This window comes from Tigriopus californicus, chromosome 7 (genome assembly GCF_007210705.1).
Source record: "Tigriopus californicus strain San Diego chromosome 7, Tcal_SD_v2.1, whole genome shotgun sequence".
In the NCBI taxonomy this organism is placed as follows: Eukaryota; Metazoa; Arthropoda; class Copepoda; order Harpacticoida; family Harpacticidae; genus Tigriopus; species Tigriopus californicus.
The window spans coordinates 10,867,429-10,888,856 of record NC_081446.1 but is presented as its reverse complement, the minus strand read 5'-3'; the positions used below and the strand labels follow the sequence as shown (position 1 = coordinate 10,888,856).

The window sequence follows — 21,428 nt, the reverse complement described above, 5'->3', positions numbered from 1 at the left end:
AGAGGGCGCTTTGTCATTCAGCCTCTACCAAATAAAGGGCCGAATGGGCCGATTCCTTGTTATTGAATTATAATGCGTTTGTGTTGTTTTTGACTAATTCTATCAAAATCTTATTTTCTATTAGTGCCTCGGGTCACACAATGACCGGAAAAGAAATTGAGTTCAAGGCAAGGCAAGAGCAGTTTATGTAGCAATCTAACGTGCCTCTTCCCATTTTCTTTGGGCCGTGTGACGTTGCAAATAAGGGCCCTTATTCAGGACCGGGTTTTGACATGGAGGCACTAAAAGAAAAATTAAATTTAGTACCTTTGTTGTATGCTGTTTAATGCAATTGGCTTGCGTCAACGAAATGTCATGTGAAGCCCCGTTGTTCCTTTTCGATTTTATTTAGCCCTGATGAGAGAATCGGAGCCAAGATGGAGGACGCGGACTTTAATAGAGACTGACTCAAAGATTTATACAAGATTTTCATTGTAAACGGTCCTTGGATTGAAAAGATTTGCATAAAATTGAAACATAATCCTTTGTTTGGTATTTAACTCCGACAACTTTCCATGGATGGATTTTAGAACATATTTTGCACCAGTAAGGTGGTAGTTGGAAACGAATAATGAACTTTGTCGATACAAGTTTGTCTACTTGTGTTTTTGCTCTACAGAGTCTCGCCAGAGTTCACACTAGTTAAAAGATTACATGAGCCTTCGCAATGCAAGTCTAAAGCCATCTCAAAATGTCTGCGCTTTAACCTTTCTCGTCGTTAGATGGATGCAGTTTGTCCCCCAAAAGACTCAAAACATGCAGAAGAAATCGCAAAATTGGAAAATATGTCAAAAATATGCATCGAAGCCAGAAGTAGAAAAAAACCATATCAATTCTTATCATATTAATGTCTGTCCCTCATTATTGATAACAAAACCTTATTTGTTTTTCAATTTTCAGAGCCGTGGTGAAGAGCGTGACCGAGAAGATGCCATTTCTTTTGCTTCGAGAGCATCGCGCAAAAGTGTCAATGCCTCCCAAAGGCGCCTTCCAAGGGCCACCACCGCTAATTCATCAACGCGATCGCGGCGATCCACGGTGCCGCAAAGCTCATCCAAGAAATACCCACCAGAATCTGGCCTCGGGCACACCTACAACTTGTGGTCCTCGGTGAACAGCCTCAAACGAGATCATCGAAGACGATTCAACCGAAGTCTTTGCGGAGTCTTACTCGGGATTTCGATCGTTTTGGTCATTTTGGGTATTTTGGGCATCATCGGGATCGCCGTTTATCTTGGGGGTGAGACATTGACTCCCTTTTTTGGAAATGGCTGGGATTCGGCAGCAAATAAGCTTCTGGGATGGCACTCGATTTGGACCAACGCCTCCTAATGGCCCTCCTAATGGCGTCTTAATCGCACCCTTAGCTGATGCTGGTACATTGGCAATGGGTCAAATCCTCTTCGCACCAATGAGTGAATTTGACATGCTCAGTTCCCAAAGAGTTCGTAGGGTCGTTCCCAGATCTCAAGTTCAGCTAAAGCTAGTGCTTCAATGGCACGAAATGAACGTTGGCAACCCTGTCCGAGAGACACGAGCGAACGATTGTCGAGCCTCGGGTCAAGGATTATAAAGGCCATAATCTAGAGATTTTCGGAGCAGCTTCTGGACTACCCCGCTTGTCGAGGACCCTTAAGATGATGAGAAGGAGAGGGACCTCGCTTCTGAGATTTTTCAGTCTCGCGCTCACCGGAAAAGCACTCACCACTTTTAGATATTTAGTGTCTTAATCGCAAACAAGCACAGATGCATGGCCAATGTACGACAGAAAGCTAAATCAGTACTCAAAGATCATGCTACCATCACAACTACCCTTTGTTATAACAATCGAATGAATGGACTATCTCCTATTAGAATTTGAAAAAAAGCCATCGCAAGACCAGGGTGTAACGGTGCTAATTTTACGAATTGCCCGTTGAAGCTCGCTTTTGCTTCGCTTCAAGCCCTCTTATCTTAGTCGACCAAGAGTGAATGAAACCTCGGAGGCCATAAGAGAGCTTCCTCGGTATGATCCCTGTTCCAGTATTTATGAAAATAATCCCAAAGAGGGAAAGTTTTTTTTCCTGTCTTCTATGGAGGAGAGAACAAAAAGTTCATTAATTAGTCAACCTGGAGATTGTGACCAAGCAGCATCCAGAGTTACGGGGAAGTTCCATTGAATAATCCTGGGAGAAGGAGCTACATGGCAGAAAGATTTATTTTTTGTTCCCATCTTTATGAATCCAATCGACTCGATGACATGGAACAATTCTCCAGAGACTCTGCGACTCAACTTTTGAGTTTTAATTGCATCCAAGGAGCTCGAAACTAGTACACACTTATAAATTCTTTGTACCGTACTGTACAATGAGGCATGCGGAAATAAGAATAAGAAGAAGCAAATATTATTTCCAATCCAAAGATTCGAGAGACTGAAAGTGAGGAGGTTGTAGACCTTTCTTAGGGAAGAGGAGAAACGATTTGTAATCTGCTCCATATTTTATGCAAATGAGACCGAGGGATGATGATATAAGAAGCTCATGATCCTTCTAATTCTTAGCAGAACCTCGATCAATTGAAAAAAAGATTGGTGTAATCCGATTACAGTCGAAGGGAACGGCACACGAATCACGAATGAACCCTTCGATTCGGGTTCCAAAGCGGGATCAAGGCTAACCACAATTTGTCTGAAAATGTCTTGACTTGGGAACGCAAAGATTGTCGAATTTGAATTATGGACGAACGGCTCTTTTTTGAGTGTGATTTATGCTCATACGGTACTCCTCTTTTTCAGTGGTTCAAAAATTGGACGGAGATGGTCGAGGTAAGCGCTATATTTTCATATTTCATTTTCACGTTGGTCTCATTTGAGTCTTCTCACCTCATCTCATCTCACTCGCACTCTAGTACTGTTCATGTGAGGAGTTTGATAACGGTGATAAAGTTATCAACCAGATAGAACAAAGACGAAAAAGAAGAAGCTCTTTTATATCTGTTTCTTAGAACACGTCTCTTTCCTTTCATTTGGTTTTGCGGCTGTTTTTCTTGAACGTTTCGCTCCTTTGATTAGAAGCTCACTCAAAATGGTATACTCTAGTCAACACTGACAGAAATCCAACAAACCAACAAGCAATAGATCAGTCGAACTACAGAGCCCCACACTTCACCAATAGATCCAAGCATCATCCTTGCTCTTATACTTGTATTTTGTGACTTACATCAGTGAGCCCTTTGAAATCCAGTTCACCCCATCTTTTCTTCAACCTTGATTCGACCTGGACAGGATCCATCTTTAAGCTCGTTCCTATGAACGTTATCTCAATTGTATTGTTCCCACCAGACCCAACGTTCATCCCGGAATGTGAGCGAAAGTGAGAAGAGAAGGTTGTCATGTTCCACTGTTCCTTTTCACATTGGTCCATTCAGGGGTTGTCTGACTCCTTAGTCTCTATACGGTGTCAAGTTTGTTGGTTCATAACCAGCGAACGTATGGACCCACACTCAAACCAAACCACAGAAAAGAGAATAAGAAAGAGAGTGAGAGAGTTGAGGTTGATGAGAGGAAGATATACTAGTTCCTGTTCAAGCCTTGCTCAAGTTCTTTTCTTTCTTCGCTCTCCGTTGTAGATTTGATCTCGGTGGATGGAACGTTCCGCGTCAAGTCGGAGGAATTTTCAATATCGCTTCTCAACCCAGACACAAACGTTTATCGCTTGAAGGCAAAGAAATTCTCCGAGGCGGTGAGTCCGAAAAACCCATTACAACGAATGAATGAACGAACCCTTTTTGTTCCAAAGTATTCCTCGGCACTGTTGTGATTCAAACGCGAGGTGTTGGGGATGAAACGATGGACAGTTATACCTGCCATAAAATGGGGGCTGGTTGAGATTCGGAAGAAATGACGTCGAAACTTGCAAATAACTAAAGGTCTTTTTTTGTTTCTCTTTTTCCAGATAAGTAACACTTACATGAAGAGCAATTTGAAAGAAGCCTTCGTTAAGACCTTAATAGATGGATTTGCCTCAGGGAGCGTTCGTGTCTTCTTCAAGATCATTTTGGACAAGCGTTATCTTCCACCGTAAGTCGCTCATTAACTTAATGGCACTTCTTACTACCTTTTGCTTGGATGTGGGTAAACTTAGTTTTTCTTGGAAGACTTTTTAGTCAACATCATTGAACCAAGTCAGTTAGTCAATCTTTATTGTGATCATGTTCATCGTCTTCGATTGATCCCATCCCGATCGGATTTGATCGTATGATTGAGGCTTACCGAGATGTAGAATGAGCCATATGAGCTAGAAACCATCCCTGTCTTCATAAGAGATTCATATTTAATCCATTCCTACGTAGGAGCTTGCAAAGAGATCCCGTGGGACACGTGAAGGACATTCTGATCCAGGAGATCATGACTTTGAGCGGAGGAGAATTTGAAGAGGACGACATTGACATTGACAGCATTCTCTTTGACAGTAAGCATCGTTTAAGATGAACCAGTTGGGGTGTTTATATCTTGTTACGACCTTTCTCACTTCTAGACTCAAAACTGCAAGAAACCACTCAATTCTACAAGCCCGAACCATATCAAGCTGATGAACCTGAGACGCCTGAAAAACCTGAGAACAAGTCATTATGGCAGAACTTGATGGAACGTCCCAATAACAAAGTGATTCATTTGAAGGACACAAACATCTCCGAGAAAGAGCCACATAAAGAAACGAACGGCTTTAGGTCTGCCTCTGCCAGATCAGACATGGAACAAATACTGAGTTCATCCCGACATGGAGACCAATTTAAGCCTCATTTGGAACTCTCACAGGGACCGACTATGTACAACCCAAAAATTGTCCCTAGTATCCCGATTCCTGCGGGTGTAATGAATCGACCGAGCTTGAAGTTTGATCCACCTTTGCCGAGTACACCGGTGCCAGTTCAGTACAGTCCCTCGCCTGTTCCCAATCGCCTCTTGTCTCATTCACCAACACCTTCGCGAAGATCGGGCATGATGCATCACTCCACACGAGGCCCCATTGTGACGCAAATTCCCAACATTCGAGTTCGAAATCCTTCCCTTCCAACTAAGGCACCGAGTATTATGCCTAGACATGGAACACGTTTTTCTACACCCAGGAACAATAACCGCAACATGAACCCAAGGGCGAATAATAATAATAACAATAATAATAATAATAACAATAACAATCCATTTCAAAATCGAAGGCATGACAATAACAACGACGATCTGGACTCCGAATTAATGTCCCCGTTTATGGAACCCCCGCCCAAGCCTCAGTTTGGAGTTCCAATCAATCATAACGGCCAGCAAACATTCATACCCTCTATTCCTGCTCCAGCAAACCACCCTTCAAACATACTCAGCAATCGATCCAAACTCTCAGCCACACCACCATCTGCATTGATTGACAGGCCTTCCATTCTCATTACACCAAAAGCAGATCCACCGAATTCAATTCCATTCCGCCAAGGATCAGAATCGAAAGTAAAACATCAACATTTCGTCACCAATACTGATCTTTCCAACAACGGTCCCACCCTCAAGACTCCTCAACAGATGTTACGAGAAAAAATATTTGGACAAAGTGGAAGTACCAGAGATAAGCAAGAACAAGGCGATGTCAAGGAGGATCAGATGAAGGAACCGTCAAATAACTTCGACAACATTTGGAATGTCGATTTGGACTCTGAGGAGCTCATGATGGTTTCTGAGAGCTCAAACTCGAATGGAGAGGGGAGTATTGGAGAAAGTTTATGGACCAGCCTTCATAAGGCCAATTATCCACACAGTATGCCTGCTATGACTAATTCAGCACCCAGCTCTCCACGACCAAGACGTTTACCTTTGGGCAATGGAGGGCAGTCCTCGACGGGAAACGCCCTGAATTTGGTTGACGGTGTGGTTATGGCCAACCAAAAGACCAATGCGTTTAAAGTGGGAGGTTCTTTTGCCGTCACGAGCAAACCTGGAACGGCTGGTAAAGAAATACGAGTGGAAGATGCTCTTCCATTCCGAGATGATCCAAATATTCTCCATGCCAAACAAGTTCCAAGTGGAACGCAACTTCACCAAGGACCTCATGGACCAATGATCACTTCCCCTAATCCAACTAATTACCAAGTGACTCAAACACCATCTGCTCCTCAAATGGGGTACCAAAATAACAACGACAAGCCAATGAATGCTCAAAACAATCCCATGGGACGAGGCGTGGGAGGCAATGTGGTGCATAATTCTCACAACCTGCCCGGTCCTGGCAATTATAACCCTCCTTTGGAAATCTCGCCCAGACCCATGCAAGGTGATCCTGGATCTGGACAACAACTCATTAAGAACTATTTGATGGAAAAGGCTCTGATTGCGGAGCAAAACAAATTAGCTCCCCAGATCTTTCCGCAAAGAAACCAGCTTCACTTTTTCAACGGCTCGCCCACGCCTAATCTGCTCACCCCACAGACCAAAGAAGGCACGCCCCGACCAGGTCCACCCAAAAAGAAAGGAAGGCTACCCCAACGACCTTCACGCAGACCAAATGCTCCTTCCAAAGATCCATTGGACGCTATTCCACAGGCTTTAGCACGTTTAGGTCAATTCGACCTGTCAGCCTTGAGCGGAATCAAGCGTCAAGATTTAACAGGATCTCTGATTCCCGCGGCCGCAGTTGGAGCTCTTACGGCTGGAATTGGACCTTTGACTGTTTTTTCCAATCTGTTGAACGCTTATGCCACCATGGATAGTAAACACGACATCACTGACAAATTGGTCAAGTCCGCCTCCCAATGGTTAGGTGTGGACGCAAATGATCCGGAATTGACCTCTTCAAAGACCACAACCAGACCAACGACTCAAACTGAGGCCACAACCACCACAACGCTTACGACAATGTCCTCATCTTCATCTCAAATGACGAGCTCAGTAGTTAAATCGTCGGAACAATGGACCACAACCACAACTCCATCAACCACTCGAGTTATGGAGGATTGGTATGGTGCTCCTTATCAGGCGGTAGTTGTGGATTCCAACGATCTGCCTCCCGTGAAATCCAATGTGAATCCTAATCAACCTCTTCGTAAGAAGCCTCCGTCTTTGGGTCAATTCAAAGCCACGCCCAAACCAAATAGGTATGGCTATGACGACAACAAGTATAAACACACTTTCAATCAAAACTCAGTCCAATATGGAGTGAGCAATCCCAATTTTGTTTCGGACAATCTGCCCCCGGTCACGGACAATTACGGTCCCACCGATTTTGTAGTGGAGACGGTCAAGTTGGACAAGGATTTCTTCCATCATTTCTTCACGGCTAAACCCATGCTTTTGGGAACTGATTTCGTAACCTCGACCTCAGTTCAGGTGAACCATGGGCGTAAGCGGGGCCGAGAAACCACGGCTGACGAGTTTTCAGATTACGAGGACTCGGAGGCTGTGAAGGAAATGAAGATCCAGGAAATGATCAGCCAACGCATTCAAAGCCGTTTAGGAGAAGCTGCTACAGATCCAGCTGAGGTAATTGCCACTCTGTCAAGTACTCCGGGAACCTCGACGACAACCGTTACCACCACTACAAGTACTACAACAACGACTACTACTACTACCACTAAAAATACACCACAATCGACCACATTTTGGACAACAACAGTCCCAACAACCTCAACGACCACCACTTCGACAATGCCTCCCACAACTATCCCCATTTCTAGACAAAGTGACACCCCTATTATTGTAAATAACGTTCACAAATTCATGCGCTATCAGATTCCCCCTGAGGTCAAGATCACCCATGATCTTTCAGTTCCCAAGTATGCCACTTCCGAGAAAACTCCTGTAACTTCGTTGCACGAGATTGGTGGTCCCAGGTTCAATCGATTTGGAAAGGCTGGTCACCCTGAGTCTGGAAAGTCACCAAAGGCCCTTTCTGAAGGAAAGGAGTAGCAAAGTGTGTGTGTGTGCCAAAGCTCATGGAAGACCGTTCCAATGTATCATGTCTCTATGCAATAATAAGAATCAATTCGTGCAATACTTTCCATCTCCATGTGATATTTCTGTAAATTCAATAAATCTGATTTGTTTTCTCAAAATGAACCCGAGATCCTTGAATTCAACTCTATAACCCCAATCCTTGACAGAAGCAAGTTGGGATTTTGATTGAGTCAAAAACAAATTTCCTTTTCCCGTCAGTCCCATTTCAAAGATCCGTTGTTTCTCCCGTCCCACACGAAAATCCGGTGGGCTCGCTCTTTTGTTCCACTTTCCTTTGAATACGATGCAAACCCAGATTGGAACTTGGGATAGCTGTGTCACCCTTTATGAAGTACTCCCTAGAGTGGGGATTGCATTCATCATCTGTGTTTCCGTATACGGTGTGATATCGAATTTCATTTTCATTTAGACCAAAGGACAATTGGAGATAAAGATCATTGAAACTAAAATTGCCGACGGAGCCTGATTTACACTGCTTCATTTTGTTGATACTGAGACACTGCCTCGAGCTTGGATTGTGGCATTTACACGATATCAGTCTTTTTTGAATTAATACCACTTTCCTGGCCCGAAAGTGGACTTGTTTTCGAGGCTGTCGCTTAATCTACTTGTCCGCCATAGTCGATCCAAATCCCATTCCCAAGTGAGTAGCGTGACCGTCGTAATTGGGCCTCCCGCCATTCTCCGCCAACAGATGATCCACTGAGAGTCAAAGTTGGAGGCGCCGCTCTCTCCGCTCTTCCAGTTTTCGCTTGTTCCGCTATTCCAGAATGGCTAAGCTTGAAAGCCCGCTGAAAGAGGAAAACCGCCTTTGGAATGATGACGATCAGACTCACAAACCACCAGAGCCCTCCAAAACTCAGGGAGGCGAGGCTGGCGTCAAATATGGGAGCAAGTGAGACCAGGGTAGGAGTGGTTGTAAGGTGAAGGAGGAGGGGGAGAAGGAGGAGGAGGAGGAGGAGGAGGGTTTTGTGCCTGGCTAACCCTAAAGCATCTTCTTCGTGGAACCACTCTCGAGAATGGATCTTGTTCCCCGGTGGAGCCCAAAGCATATGCCTTTTGCCGTCTTGAAATATCATCATCATCCCTCCTTAGGGAGTGGTGGCGAGTTCGTAAGAACGACTCGTCTGAAGCAGGGAATCAAGCCAGTTCTTTAAAAGGCAATCTGAGCGAGTAAACCGCTTCGAGTCAAACGAGATCAAGTGGTGGAGTAGCAAGCCAGTCAGCATCGTAGGAACAAGGACTTTCGATCGGACTTAGGTAGGAAACAACTGTGCTCCTCATTGAGGATCATGGTTATGTATTTTGGTGTTGTGCTTAAATCAAGCAATGGCTTGGTGGTGTACTTTCGTGCTTAATTTTTGCCATATCCGATGGTGTGGAAGAAAAAACACTGAAAGAAATGTACCTAAATTTACAACAGCATGGTTCAAAGCTGATAGTTTAATTTTCTAATCATATACAAATTGACACCTCAGCTCACTATGGGGGCTAGTTGGTTTGAGTCTCTTAATTGCCGAGGCTGTTATTAGGAGGCAATTGCTCAATCGCCAGGATGGTTATCCTTCCAATGTCAGATATGGCACATGTCAATACTTATTTCTCAATTTGGTAGCAATTGCAAAGTATCAAAATGTTTCAGGTCATGATGCTTATAAATAGATTGCTATATGAGATGCTGTTTTATGGAATAGCCACATTAATGTAAGTGTGGATCAATGTAGTTTTAATATATTTTATGTCAAATGACAGCAACAAATTTGTAAAGTCTCATCGATTTGATCATTTTTGTTTCATTGAAAGAGAAACTTTGATCACTATGTCCCTCAATTGAGACCACTTCGATTTTATAGGATTAAATCTGATCTCATTTTAGGTCCTTGACTATGACAATCAGTGAAAAGACTCGACACAACAGAACCAACTTGAATAACCTTTGTATCAAAAGAATCGAAAACGTTAAAATCGTTTTTTTATCAAACCTTTTTTTCACTGATTTTATCGATTCCCATTAATGAAAATAGAGCTCAGTGTTTAAGTGAATATGTTTGTTCATTGTATTCATGTCAAGCTTCTTATATGATTTTTGTCAAGTGCTTACAAACGACTTTGTAAACATCAAACATAACCTTTGAATCAAAGGCAGTTTGCTCAAAGGTATTCACTGTAGGTGACATTAATTTTCCGGCCAGCGTTGCAGAGTGGCAGGCTAGTCCCGATGGGTATATTACCATCTCAAAATCGACATCTCAGTCGTTCGAAAAGCTGGAAGAATTTGCGATCTTGCCCAATTTCTCCCAGCATGTTAGTGTAGCCACTAGTAGAGAGAATAGTGTTCTCGACTTGTTTTTTTCCAATCACCCTGATCTGATCCAGTACGTCCATGTGACGCCTAGTAATCTTGCAGATCATCATGTTCTCGAGATAGGATCGACCATTAAACAAAAGCCGGCGTGCTCTAGAGAGGGGATACTTCAATTTTATTAGCCCCTCGTCCTTAAAACTATGGTCAAAAATACTGAGGAAGAACATCTCATAAAATTGAAACCAGGCCAGGGTATCTTTTGAACCCCCGAAGTTTTGTGGTCAGAAGCTCTGGCAATTACTTTTTTCTTTGGGAGCTCTCCTACACACACAGTGGTAAAAATACCCTTTAAAGTTTTGATGGAAATTCCCAAGCACATCTTGGCATTTTTCTCCCTCAGAAAATCATGGGAACAATTTTGATTTTATTGCTTTATGAAATTCTAGCCCATATTAAAAACTTACATACCTAAAAACATTATGAAAACTAAAATTTTCAAAAACCCACCCAATGTAAGTTGGGAGCACATTTAGTTAGCTCTTGAATATAAATTATGATATCATCTATTTCACCGCTACTTGGTTACATCGGATTTAGTGGTCCAAATTTCATCGTTTTTAGCCCCAAAATGCCTCAGTTATATGTTCTTTTAATTTCCCAAAGAATTCATATCGATTTTCAATATCACAAATACAAAAGATTAGTTTTCCTTTTCTTGCATAGTCTCACAATAACTAAAAATGCTATACCTATAATGTCACTTATAACACACTAAAAGTGCAATCTTTGAAAATGTGTTTTACAATCTAAATGTGTACAATTAGTTATGCATTCACTTGAATTCTGAAGACAATAGATCAGGCCAGGATGCTTTAGAGGCCATCAGGGACTTGAGACTCTCGAGCTCCCCTGGCCCTGATGGAGTGACATCTCAGTTTCTGATGAGATGCTCACAGGTTCTTGCTCCTGTTTTCTCATACTTGATGCGTTGCATCTTGGATCAGGGCAAGTTTCCATCTTCACTAAAGTTAGCTCATGTTGTTCCAATTTTTAAAGAGGGAGATAAGTGGCTCTCCAGTAACTATAGGCCGATTTTTCTCTCACTTCGAATATTGCGAAGGTGTTTGAGAAGATCATGAAGTTCAAACTTGTTGAATTTCTTGATATTCATGAAGTCCTTCCACCTAGCCAGCATGGATTCTGAGCACATTTTAGCACGACTACCAACTGAATGAACATATTGAGCGGGTTATTGAGGGGCTAGAGAGCCATGAATCAGTTGATGTAGTTTATCTCGACTTTGCCAAGGCCTTTGACAAGGTAGATCATAGCTGGCCTTTTAGTTAACAGGCTCCATGAGATTGGGATCCAAGGCAAGGTTCTCAATTGGCTAAGAAGTTTCATTTGTGGTAGGAAACAATTAGTTAAGGTTGAGGGATCCCTTAGTGACATACATGATGTCAAGTCGGGCGTCCCTCAGGGCTTAATTTTGGGTCTTCTCCTTTTCATCATCTTCATTGCTCCGCTTCAGAAGCTTGGTATTAGTGATGTCAGCAGTATCTCTTGATATGCTGATGATACAAAATTGGTATTTGGTAGGAATGGTCAGGATTCCGGTTGTCTGTTAGAGGTCCTTAACCAAATCTACTCCTGGGTTGTTGCGAGTAACATGGCACTGAATTGAATGAAATTCCGCTCAATGACCTTTGGGTCGACGCCATTAGACACTCCTCTATTAGTTGATAACGGTAAGGACATTGAGCAGGTTTCATCCATGAAGGATTTAGGTGTAGTCCTCCAAGATAATGGAAAGTTCGATGAGCATATCCAGTTGAAAATGGGTACTGCTTTTCAAACATGTGGGTGGATATATCGCACGTTTAAGTCCAGAGATAGCATCACGATGTTTACTCTGTACAAGTCGATTGTTCAACCACACCTAGAATATGCGTCTCCCATCTGGGCTCCAATTAGTTCAGCAGGTTTGCAAAAGCTCCAGCAGGTCCAAAGATGTTTCTCTAGGAACATCACAGGCATGAGAGAGCTCTCGTATTATGAGAGACTAAAAAAGTTAGGACTGTTACAGTATTTAGAGAAGGTACGAAAGGTATCTGATATTGTACGTTTTCAAAAGCATTCATGAGCTTTGTCCCAACCCAGGATTTAGGGTCAATTTTATTGTCCGTAGAGGCTTAACGTGCGTTTTGAGAGTACCTTCAAGCCCTCGAGAATTCAGGCTAGTTGAAACAATGAAGTCCAACTCTCTTCTTTCTCGGGCGCCTTCATTGTTCAATTTGCTGCCCTCAAATATTCGCTGGGCTTATGTAGGCGTTGATCCAGTAGCAGGATTTAAGTCAGACTTGGATAAGTTTTTGACTAAAATTCCGGATCAACCTTATATTCAAGGATCAGTCAGATCAGCCAATTCTAATTCGTTGGTCGATCAAATAATATATATAAATAAAAGTCAAGTAAAATGAAAAATCTTCTCGTCTTGAACTGCTGGGATTCCAAAACCGGTAGCGGTAAGGAAGTCCGCACAAAAAAATGCATACAACAAACAATGTTATAGATTTTGTCGTTTCTTGAAGACTTTGTTGAAACTGATTGAAAATAGCTTCTTTAACGCTTCATTAATATTTGTGAAATTTTCAGTGACCACTCAACTAAATGTACCTTGGATGCTTTTAAAATAAATTTTTAAAAATCTGCTTTTTGAGGGTTTTAGATATGGCTGTACAAGGGTTTAAGTTAATTTAAAATTATGCAAGAATTTGAAAAATAATTTTTCATTTTTGCGATATTGAAAATTGATATTAATCCTTTGGGAAATTTAATTAACATATAACAGGGAAATTTTGGGGCAAAAAACCGATGACATTTGGACCACTAAATCCGATATAACTAAGTAGCAGTGAAATAGATGATATCGTAAATTATATTCAAGAGCTAAGCAATAAAGTTAAAGTTGTTCCCTATGACTTTTTGAGGTAGAAAAATGCCAATTTGTGTTTGGGAATTTCTCTGGAAAGCTTTTTGAACACCGTGAACACATAGTTTGATGAATCAAGGTGTTTTCGAGGTCGAGAAAGCAAAGCCACGTGTCATAAACACGTCAGAAAATTGAAAATGCTGAATCAAAATATAAGAATTTTGAATGTACAAAATCTTTTTCTTATTCCTCGACAAAAAAATAAAGCCCTTTTGACAGTAGATGTTGATAGCTCCTAAATTGATGACACCAACTTGAAAACGTCTATTGAGACATCCATTATCAGATGGTAGAGCAAGAAACCTGCCTTTTGACTTCGCACCAAGGAACATTTCTTCTTCTAAAAATAAGCAATTGTGCGGCGTTTTATTTTACATGTAAGTGTGGCTTTCATTTGGCAAAGTTCCAAAAAGATGTGGCTTTTCTTTCAAAGATTTTCAAATAGGATTTACTTATTTTAAGAAGTGCACCTAAAATTACAGACTAACACAATGGCGTAGCCGTTTGGCCTTGATAAGGAGTCTTTGGGTTTCATTGTGCTTAGAGCTTGAGCTTCGGACTTTGACCCTTACCTAGCTAGCCATGAACCATTGCAATTATACAGTGGGATTATACAAATGGGAGTTGTTAATCATTAAATGTTAATTGTGGAGTGCCCCAAGGCAGTGTTCTGGGCCCAAGTTGTTTATGATTTACTAATTTGAAACTTACTCTTGAGCCAATTAAGAAAATTCTACTTTTTCTTTATTTGCTCTTCAGCAACTAAGTTAAGACCATAAAAACAATATTTATGGTAAGAAATTTGGCGTGTTGTCGTCATTTCTCCACAACACTCAAGCACCATGAAGCATCCAGCTGCTAGGTGGTTGACCATAAGAGAAGAAATATAAAAGGGTAAAAATCGAGTTTGTTGTGGGTTTGTACTGCAGCTAAATTGGTAAATGGATTACCCTATCAGCCATTCAGCTATCAGCAATTCGACAAGTCCGCCTGGCTAGCTCACATCGCACTCTCTAGGCCTTGCTTCCTCTATGGGGTGAAGTCATTCGATATAATACAGCAGGGGTCTACCTGTGCATGTGAGAATGTGCTCTAAAATTAGGGATTTGGGCTCTTTGTTTAGCAATAGATCTTTGAATAAACATAGCATCAATAAAAAAAGCATCCAAAATGTTGAATAATGTCAAACGATTCAGTATGATTATGATTATGATCTTAAAATTGTGTACAAGAACTAGGTTCATACATTCAAAGCCCCATCTTAAGATAGGTATTGGATGAGACTGGTTGGAAAGATTGAACATGTAACTTATGATTTCTGTCAAAATCATTTGTTGAATAGTCATATGTTATGGCCAAAAAGGTAACATAAACTTTAAAAAAACTCATGAATATCTTGGAATTGTACAGTATTCAGAGAAGGTACGAAAGGTATCTGATATTGAACGTTTTCAAAATCATTCATGAGCTCTGTCCCAACCCAGTATTTAGGGTCAATTGTTAGTGACCGTAGAAGCTTAATGTGCATTTTGAGAGCACCTTCAAGCCCTCGAGAATCCAGGCTAGTTCAAACAATGAAGTCCACTTCTCTTCTTTCTCGGGATCCTTCATTGTTCAATTTGGTTCCTTCAAACATTCGTAGATCGTATGTAGGCGTTGATTCATTAGCAGGATTGAAGTCAGACTTGGGCAAGTTTTTGACTAAAATTCCCGATCAACCTTATAATCAAGGGTTAGCCAGATCAGCCAACTCTAATCCGTTGGTCGATCAGATAATATGTATAAATAAAAGTTAAATAAAATGAATAATTTTCTCGTTTTGAACTGCTGGGACTCCAATCCCGGAAGCGGTAAGGAAGTCTGCAAAAAAAAGAAAAAAAGTACTAGGAATTGTTTTCTAGTTTATCTAAATTGCTGCATTTAGACGTACTTTTCCAACTTGCAATCACTCAATGAAATATTCTAATGACCTCCCTTATGGATTACATATCAACCAACTATCATAACTTGCAAATCATATTCAGAAGCTATGAAAATAAAACAAATGTTAAGATATTAAAGAGTAATAGAGTTTTTTACACTCTCTTTTCCTCAGGCCTTGGACTGGTTCTTAGAAATTATGATGATTATTCCTTTCTCAAAGCACTACAAAATGGAACTAAAGATGCAGACAATGTATGAAATACCTTAAATATTATTCAACGATCCATCCAGAGCATTTTTTTGCCAAATAAGATAATCGTGAAGTTTTGGAAAATTCATATATGTTACCTTTTTTACGAAAAAGCATCGTAAAACTTTCAATTTACCATTGAACATGAATGTAACACTTCGTATAAACTTTTCCATGCTCTGACAATTAATTTAAGCAATATTTTGAAACCAAAGACTAATAGTTTTAATACAACTATCTTTTTTTAAGATTAGATTCTAAAACTTCAACAACTACTTAATCTAAGAATCTTAATCTACATCTTATTTATTATTTCTCAAACTTAGCTGATATGCATAGAAAGGTTTCATGTGCAAAATAATAATATGGTCAGTTGAAGTAGTAGAAGTTTTTTTTATTGCATGTAAGTTTGATCAATGTTTAAAAAATATGAACGTAAAAAATGATAACCATGCATTTTTTCAATAGCTTGTCATAGATTATCAGGATTTGTGTTTACATTTCTACTTGCTATGGAGATGCAATCAAATACAAGAACCATGGTGGAAATGATCAAATGGATTTCAATAAAAAGCATTTACAAGGTGTATCTTTAAATTATTATGCTTCAAGTGTTCATTTCTAAATTTCAAATGCCTTTGCATACAAAATAGAGGGAAATACCACAAAGCATCGCATCTTGTTAGAAGCTGATATTTTGGGTTTTGTGCTACCCGTTTTCCTTATTTGAAAATATTGCTCAGGGTGTCCCGTTATCCTCTTGTTGAAAACATAGGCAACCCTTGTTGGAAATAAAGCCTCTAAGTGGCCGTCAAATTAAGAGGCAGGAAAATGCAACTCTTCAAACAACATATGAAACAATCTCCTGGGCTGTTTGTTTATAATTGCTTCTTTCCATTTGCAGATGGATCTTGAACGCACGATGCAGACATTAGCCGAGGCATGGGCAGCAGCCTCCAAATCGGCTCATTACTTTCCCACACAAAGACTCGAAGAGCAATCCTCACCATCCAAATTTGACGGTCAGGTTTTGGATCAAGGCAAACAATGTCCATCTCAAAAGGAGGGCGGTTCAACACCGTATCAACGCTTTTCGGTGAGTTACAGTACCATGGTATACATGTGCATAAATGAATACCCGTTAAAATCATATTTATTCAAGGCACCAAAAAAGTTATTTCTGATTACACAAAAACGTGATTACACAATCACTCGAAAGTAAGCCTGATCAGAAATCGAGTTTGAATTTGCTGATCGATGATACCAAGGTATCGAGGGTTGGTCTGGAATGGTTTGGAGGAAGTTATCCAGATTTTCTTTGAATTTGGGAAGGGGATTTTTTCGTAGATGGCCCTCAGGGATCGCGGCAGTTTGTTGAAGAGTCTCGGCCCTCTTCCAAAAAAATGAGTGACGCATGGTTGACTTCGATGCTGCATTCTTGTTATACAGTTCCAATGGGGTTGGATACATGTGACACGTTCATTATTTCGGTGGGTGAAAGCAATGCCCGTGTTATGAGACAGCTCATGGATCCACTTAAAAGTATGTAGACATATCGTTCGTGTCTCCTTTGTACACTATACAGGTGTAGATGTTGAAGTCTATTCCACTAGGAAACTTTAGACATTCCTGTACTCTGCCGAGTGAAGCGCTGGAGCATGCTCTCCATTTTCTTTCAATCGCTTACTAGACATGGACGACTCCAAATCAATAAGGCGTAATCAAGATGGTATTGAACAATGGATTGGTGGAGGGTAACCATAGTGAACCTATCCCTAGCCTTGAAGGTGCGCAGATATCAAAGACAATTTTAGAATAATTATGAATCAGAGTGCACACGTTTAATTGAGATAGACTGAGACTCTTTTAGATCATAATAATTAACTTCCACCTCATAACCAATCGGTCCGGGAGGAAAAATACATATACATTGATAGGTTTCGTGAAAATTCTAAATACATTTCGTTTTCAATTATACCAAATCAAAGATGGACCGAATATATTTTTTTATTCTTAGAATTATAGTTTGAACTGAACGTTTAAAATGAAAAGAGAGGAACATCGGACCGAGTCTTAAATGTGTATGTAGAGCGCATTTAAGACGAAAACTTTTAGTAAAGATTGTTTTTCTCGCAACCTCTTAATACACAAATAATTTCCCCTGGGAGGCGAAAATCCAAGAGTGAAGTTCTTTACGATTTGCTAAAAATTATTCCTTTCCAAACGAAAACTTTTCTTAGACGCTTACTTAGAGTTACTGTTACGACGAAGGGAACCTCCTTTTTCTTTCTGGTCTCAACCATCTGGTTGGGACTAAGGTCAAGAGTTAAACCTTGCTCAGGCAACGAATCCGACCATCACATCGTCCATTTTTCCAATATGTAATGTCTTGTCTGTTTTATATTCGTCCCTCATCTGCGGGTCTCAGTACCAAAACGGTTCAAAACCTTTTTTTCACGTTTCCCTGCTTTTTTGCATTGTTTGCAACACTTGTTCTTTGCATTTTTGTGCACTTTTCAACGTTTTGGCCTGCTCAAAAAATTGACTTTCTTATTTGTTTTGGTTTGTTTGGTTTTTTACGGGCTTTTCTAACCGCTAGAGGGAATGTTATCCCCAGAACTGTCAAAATGAAAGCTTATAATTCGTCTATTCATTACCTTTCAATCTTTATATGGCCTTTGATAAAGTAGATCATGGCCTTTTGTTGAATAGACTTCATGACATTGGGATCCAAGGCAAGGTTCTCAATTGTATAAGAAGCTACATTCAGGATAGGAAGCAAATTGTTGAGGTCGAGGGATCCCTTAGTGACATACATGATGTCAAGCCAGGTGTTCCCCAGGGCTTCATCCTAGAACCCCTCCTTTTTGTGAAGGCTGCTATTTTAATGGCTTATTCGCTTAATCCCTTCCGAAAACCAATTAAACTCATCGTTGACCGAAATTCTCAACTCATATTGGTTGAGGCATAAGGCAAAGCGGTCAAGGGGATAAGCCACCAAAATATCTACTAATATTCGTTGCTTAGTATTACTGCCAGTCTCTCTTCTTATGCTGACGGTACAAAGTTAGTTTCTGGTAGGAATGGCCAAGATTCCAGTAGCCTTGCACAGGACTTAGATCTAATCTACTCATAGGTAACTGGGAGTGATATGTCCCTGAACGGAATGAAATTCCGCTCAATGACATTTGGGTCAACTCCTTTAAATACTCCATTCATAGATAATGGAGGTAAAGATATTGAGCAGGTCTCATCTGTGAAAGATTTAGGTGTAGTCCTCCAAAAAAAGGGAGAGTTCGATGGGCAAATCCAGTTGAAGGTGGGTAAAGCTTTTCAAATATGTGGTTGGATTTATCGCACGTTTCAGTCCAGAGATAGCATCACGATGCTACAAGTATTACAAGTACTACTACGATGTACAAGTCGATTGTCCAGCCAAATCATGAATATGCATCACCCGTTTGGGCTCCAATGAGTTCAGCAGGTTTGCAAAAGGTCGAACAAGTCCAAAGATGTTTCACTAGGAACATCACAGGATTGAGAGAGCTTTCCTATTGGGAGAGGTTAGAAAGGTTGGGACTGTACAGTGTTCAGAGAAGGTACGAAAGGTATTTGATACTGTACGTCTTTAAAAGCATCCATGAGCTTTGTCCCAACCCAGGATTTAGGGTCATTTTTAGTGACCGTAGAGGCTTAATGTGCGTTTTGAGAGCACCTTCAAGCCCTCGAGAATCCAGGCTAGTTCAAACAATAAAGTCCACTTCTCTTCTTTCTCGGGATCCTTCATTGTTTAATTTGCTTCCCTCTAATATTCGTAGGGAATACGTAGGCCTAGTTGATCCGGTTGCATCTTTCAAGTCCGACTTGGACCAATTTTTAGATAGCCTTCCAGATGAACCCCACATGGATTGAAAGGTAATAAATAGACGAATTATAACCTTTCATTTTAATAGTACTAGGGATTACATTCCCCGTAGCGGTTAAAAAAGCCCGTGAAAACCCAAACTCCCCCCCTCTCCCCCTAAAAAAAGCATTGGTTAGCCATAGCTTGCCACCATTGTCAGCATTTTTGTAATTTGTTTATGATTCTGTTGAAAGAAGTAAAAATGCGAATACAGCTGCATTTAGCATTTTCGTAATTTTGTTTCTGATTCTGTTCAAAGAAGTAAAAAATGCGAAAAACAGATCCATTTAGCACTTTATATGCTTTTGTGCCATTTCTGTTGCATTTTTAAAGGCATTCTTTGCTCATTTTAATTGCATTTGTTACAAAGCTTTGGTGATGAGCGTCTAAAAGTTTCCTTTGGAGAAAGATCAGAGATGAGAGGCAGCCAGGGAACTTTTCTGTCTTTTAAGAACCTGCACTAACCACCATAGGAGTTATTCTTTTTGTATTTCACAATACAAATTTGAAAAGCAAATTTCCATGAATAAAGTTCAAGGGTGTTTTCAAATGATTACAAGAACATTTAATGTTTTTTTTAAAGAACTCTGTTTTATCCAAAATAAATCAATTTGGGGTCAATCTTTGTTTACCTAATCAGGGAGTACGTCAGTAATGGAGTGGAAAGCTCGGTCAAAGATCGAACGTCTTCTAGCGAGGTTTGGTAGAGCTATGCGTTATCTCCTGATCAGATATGCATTCCCACTGAGAGAGTGTTCAATGTGCTCAATGAATTCCATCTTCATGTTCCAGTACTTGATTAGGAGGTAACGCAAAACTGAAACGTGGTTTCAGAGAGCTTTCCACTCCACTACTACCGTACTCCACGACCTAATCTATGATTTCGATAACAAATCTAATCCTGGCTGATGAAAAGAGTTACTGCGTATAAAAGCTAAATTGTTGTATCTTGGGCCCCTTTCCCATAATTTTATTCTGTAGCAGCATTCTGTAACTTTTAATCGAACAACTTTAATAACTTGCCTTTAATTGCAATCATCTGAACTTTTATCTTATTCGTATATTCTGAAAAAAAAGGACTAAAAATTGCTCCGGCCAAGCTTAGGCCAATTTTGACGGAGCCCTTTCGAAGTCCAAGTAGGCAGTCCATGCCTAAATTTGCCTCTCCGGAACTATATTCGGGGAGGTAAATAAAATGAAAGAGTCAGTTTTCTTGGACTTGATATTTCGTAATTCGCAAGAATTGCATGATGGATAATGGTGCTCATAAACCATCATTCCATGATTTTCAATTCACCAGTCACAATTCATTCTTTGTATCTAGTTGCAATAAGGATCATTTTCGTCTCTACTTCATCGCTTGTCATGTCAATCAAACTAGACCCATTGAGCATAATCTGTCCAACTTGTGTGGATCATGAACTGTATTAGTCGTAAGCTATCCCCTACATACAACCATGATGCCCCTTTTGTTGACGAGGCGAGAGTCGGCCAAGAGAAATCTTGCTGAGTAATTCCCGATAAACGGGCCCATTTGATGAGGCATTCCCTCCAAGCCAGACGTTATTAGCTGCTCCTCTTGCATTTGATGTCTGACATGACCATTTGGCAATCACAATGAATCCCATGCGGCAACCCTGATGGGCTTTGAAAATCTAGTTGAATATCAGCAACGTCTGACTCATCACTTCCGTTAGACACACTTCCGTTGCCTTGAGCACAATCCAACTCACAGTAAACGGGACTTGGTTGGTTTGGAGATTTTTCATACAAAAGACAAGTCTGAGTCTCGTGATTCCTGACAAGAGTCTGTCTAATCTGACTTTGACCACTGGTTCTAGAGTTTAGTTCACACATGAGGATAGTAGAGGGCGCCCCATTCGATCCATGAATAGCGCAAGGCAGCTTGTTTTTCGGACCAGGGTGGCAATCTCCGTTATTGGTAAGGAGGGCGTGATCTGCCCGTGCAAGTTCATTCACTTGAATATCTCCTAGATGAAGAGATAGAGAATGTGTGTTAGTAACTAAATAATTGGAAAACTG

General features: G+C 40.6%; 3 protein-coding genes across 4 annotated transcripts in view; 2 read left to right on the top strand and 1 right to left on the bottom strand.

The window, feature by feature from the left end:
* The window catches only part of LOC131883464 (uncharacterized), a 14,874-nt gene extending 6,790 nt beyond the window's left edge, over positions 1-8,084 (top strand). Inside the window, exons 3-8 of the mRNA XM_059230946.1 lie at positions 762-1,279; positions 2,813-2,842; positions 3,646-3,758; positions 3,972-4,096; positions 4,369-4,487; positions 4,554-8,084. Of these exons, the coding sequence (XP_059086929.1) occupies positions 762-1,279; positions 2,813-2,842; positions 3,646-3,758; positions 3,972-4,096; positions 4,369-4,487; positions 4,554-7,963 (4,315 nt within the window). The 3' untranslated portion in view covers positions 7,964-8,084. The remainder of the gene's footprint in view (positions 1-761; positions 1,280-2,812; positions 2,843-3,645; positions 3,759-3,971; positions 4,097-4,368; positions 4,488-4,553) is intronic.
* Positions 8,085-16,389: 8,305 nt separating this feature from the next.
* The window catches only part of LOC131882905 (uncharacterized), a 22,747-nt gene continuing 17,708 nt past the window's right edge, over positions 16,390-21,428 (top strand). The window contains exon 1 of the mRNA XM_059230190.1: positions 16,390-16,577. Within this exon, the coding sequence (XP_059086173.1) occupies positions 16,404-16,577 (174 nt within the window). The 5' untranslated portion in view covers positions 16,390-16,403. The remainder of the gene's footprint in view (positions 16,578-21,428) is intronic.
* Positions 19,877-21,428, bottom strand: part of LOC131882906 (uncharacterized) — a 12,458-nt gene continuing 10,906 nt past the window's right edge. For both annotated transcript variants that reach the window (XM_059230192.1, XM_059230193.1), the window contains exon 7: positions 19,877-21,376. In XM_059230192.1, coding sequence (XP_059086175.1) covers positions 20,952-21,376 — 425 coding nt within the window. In that variant the 3' untranslated portion in view covers positions 19,877-20,951. The remainder of the gene's footprint in view (positions 21,377-21,428) is intronic.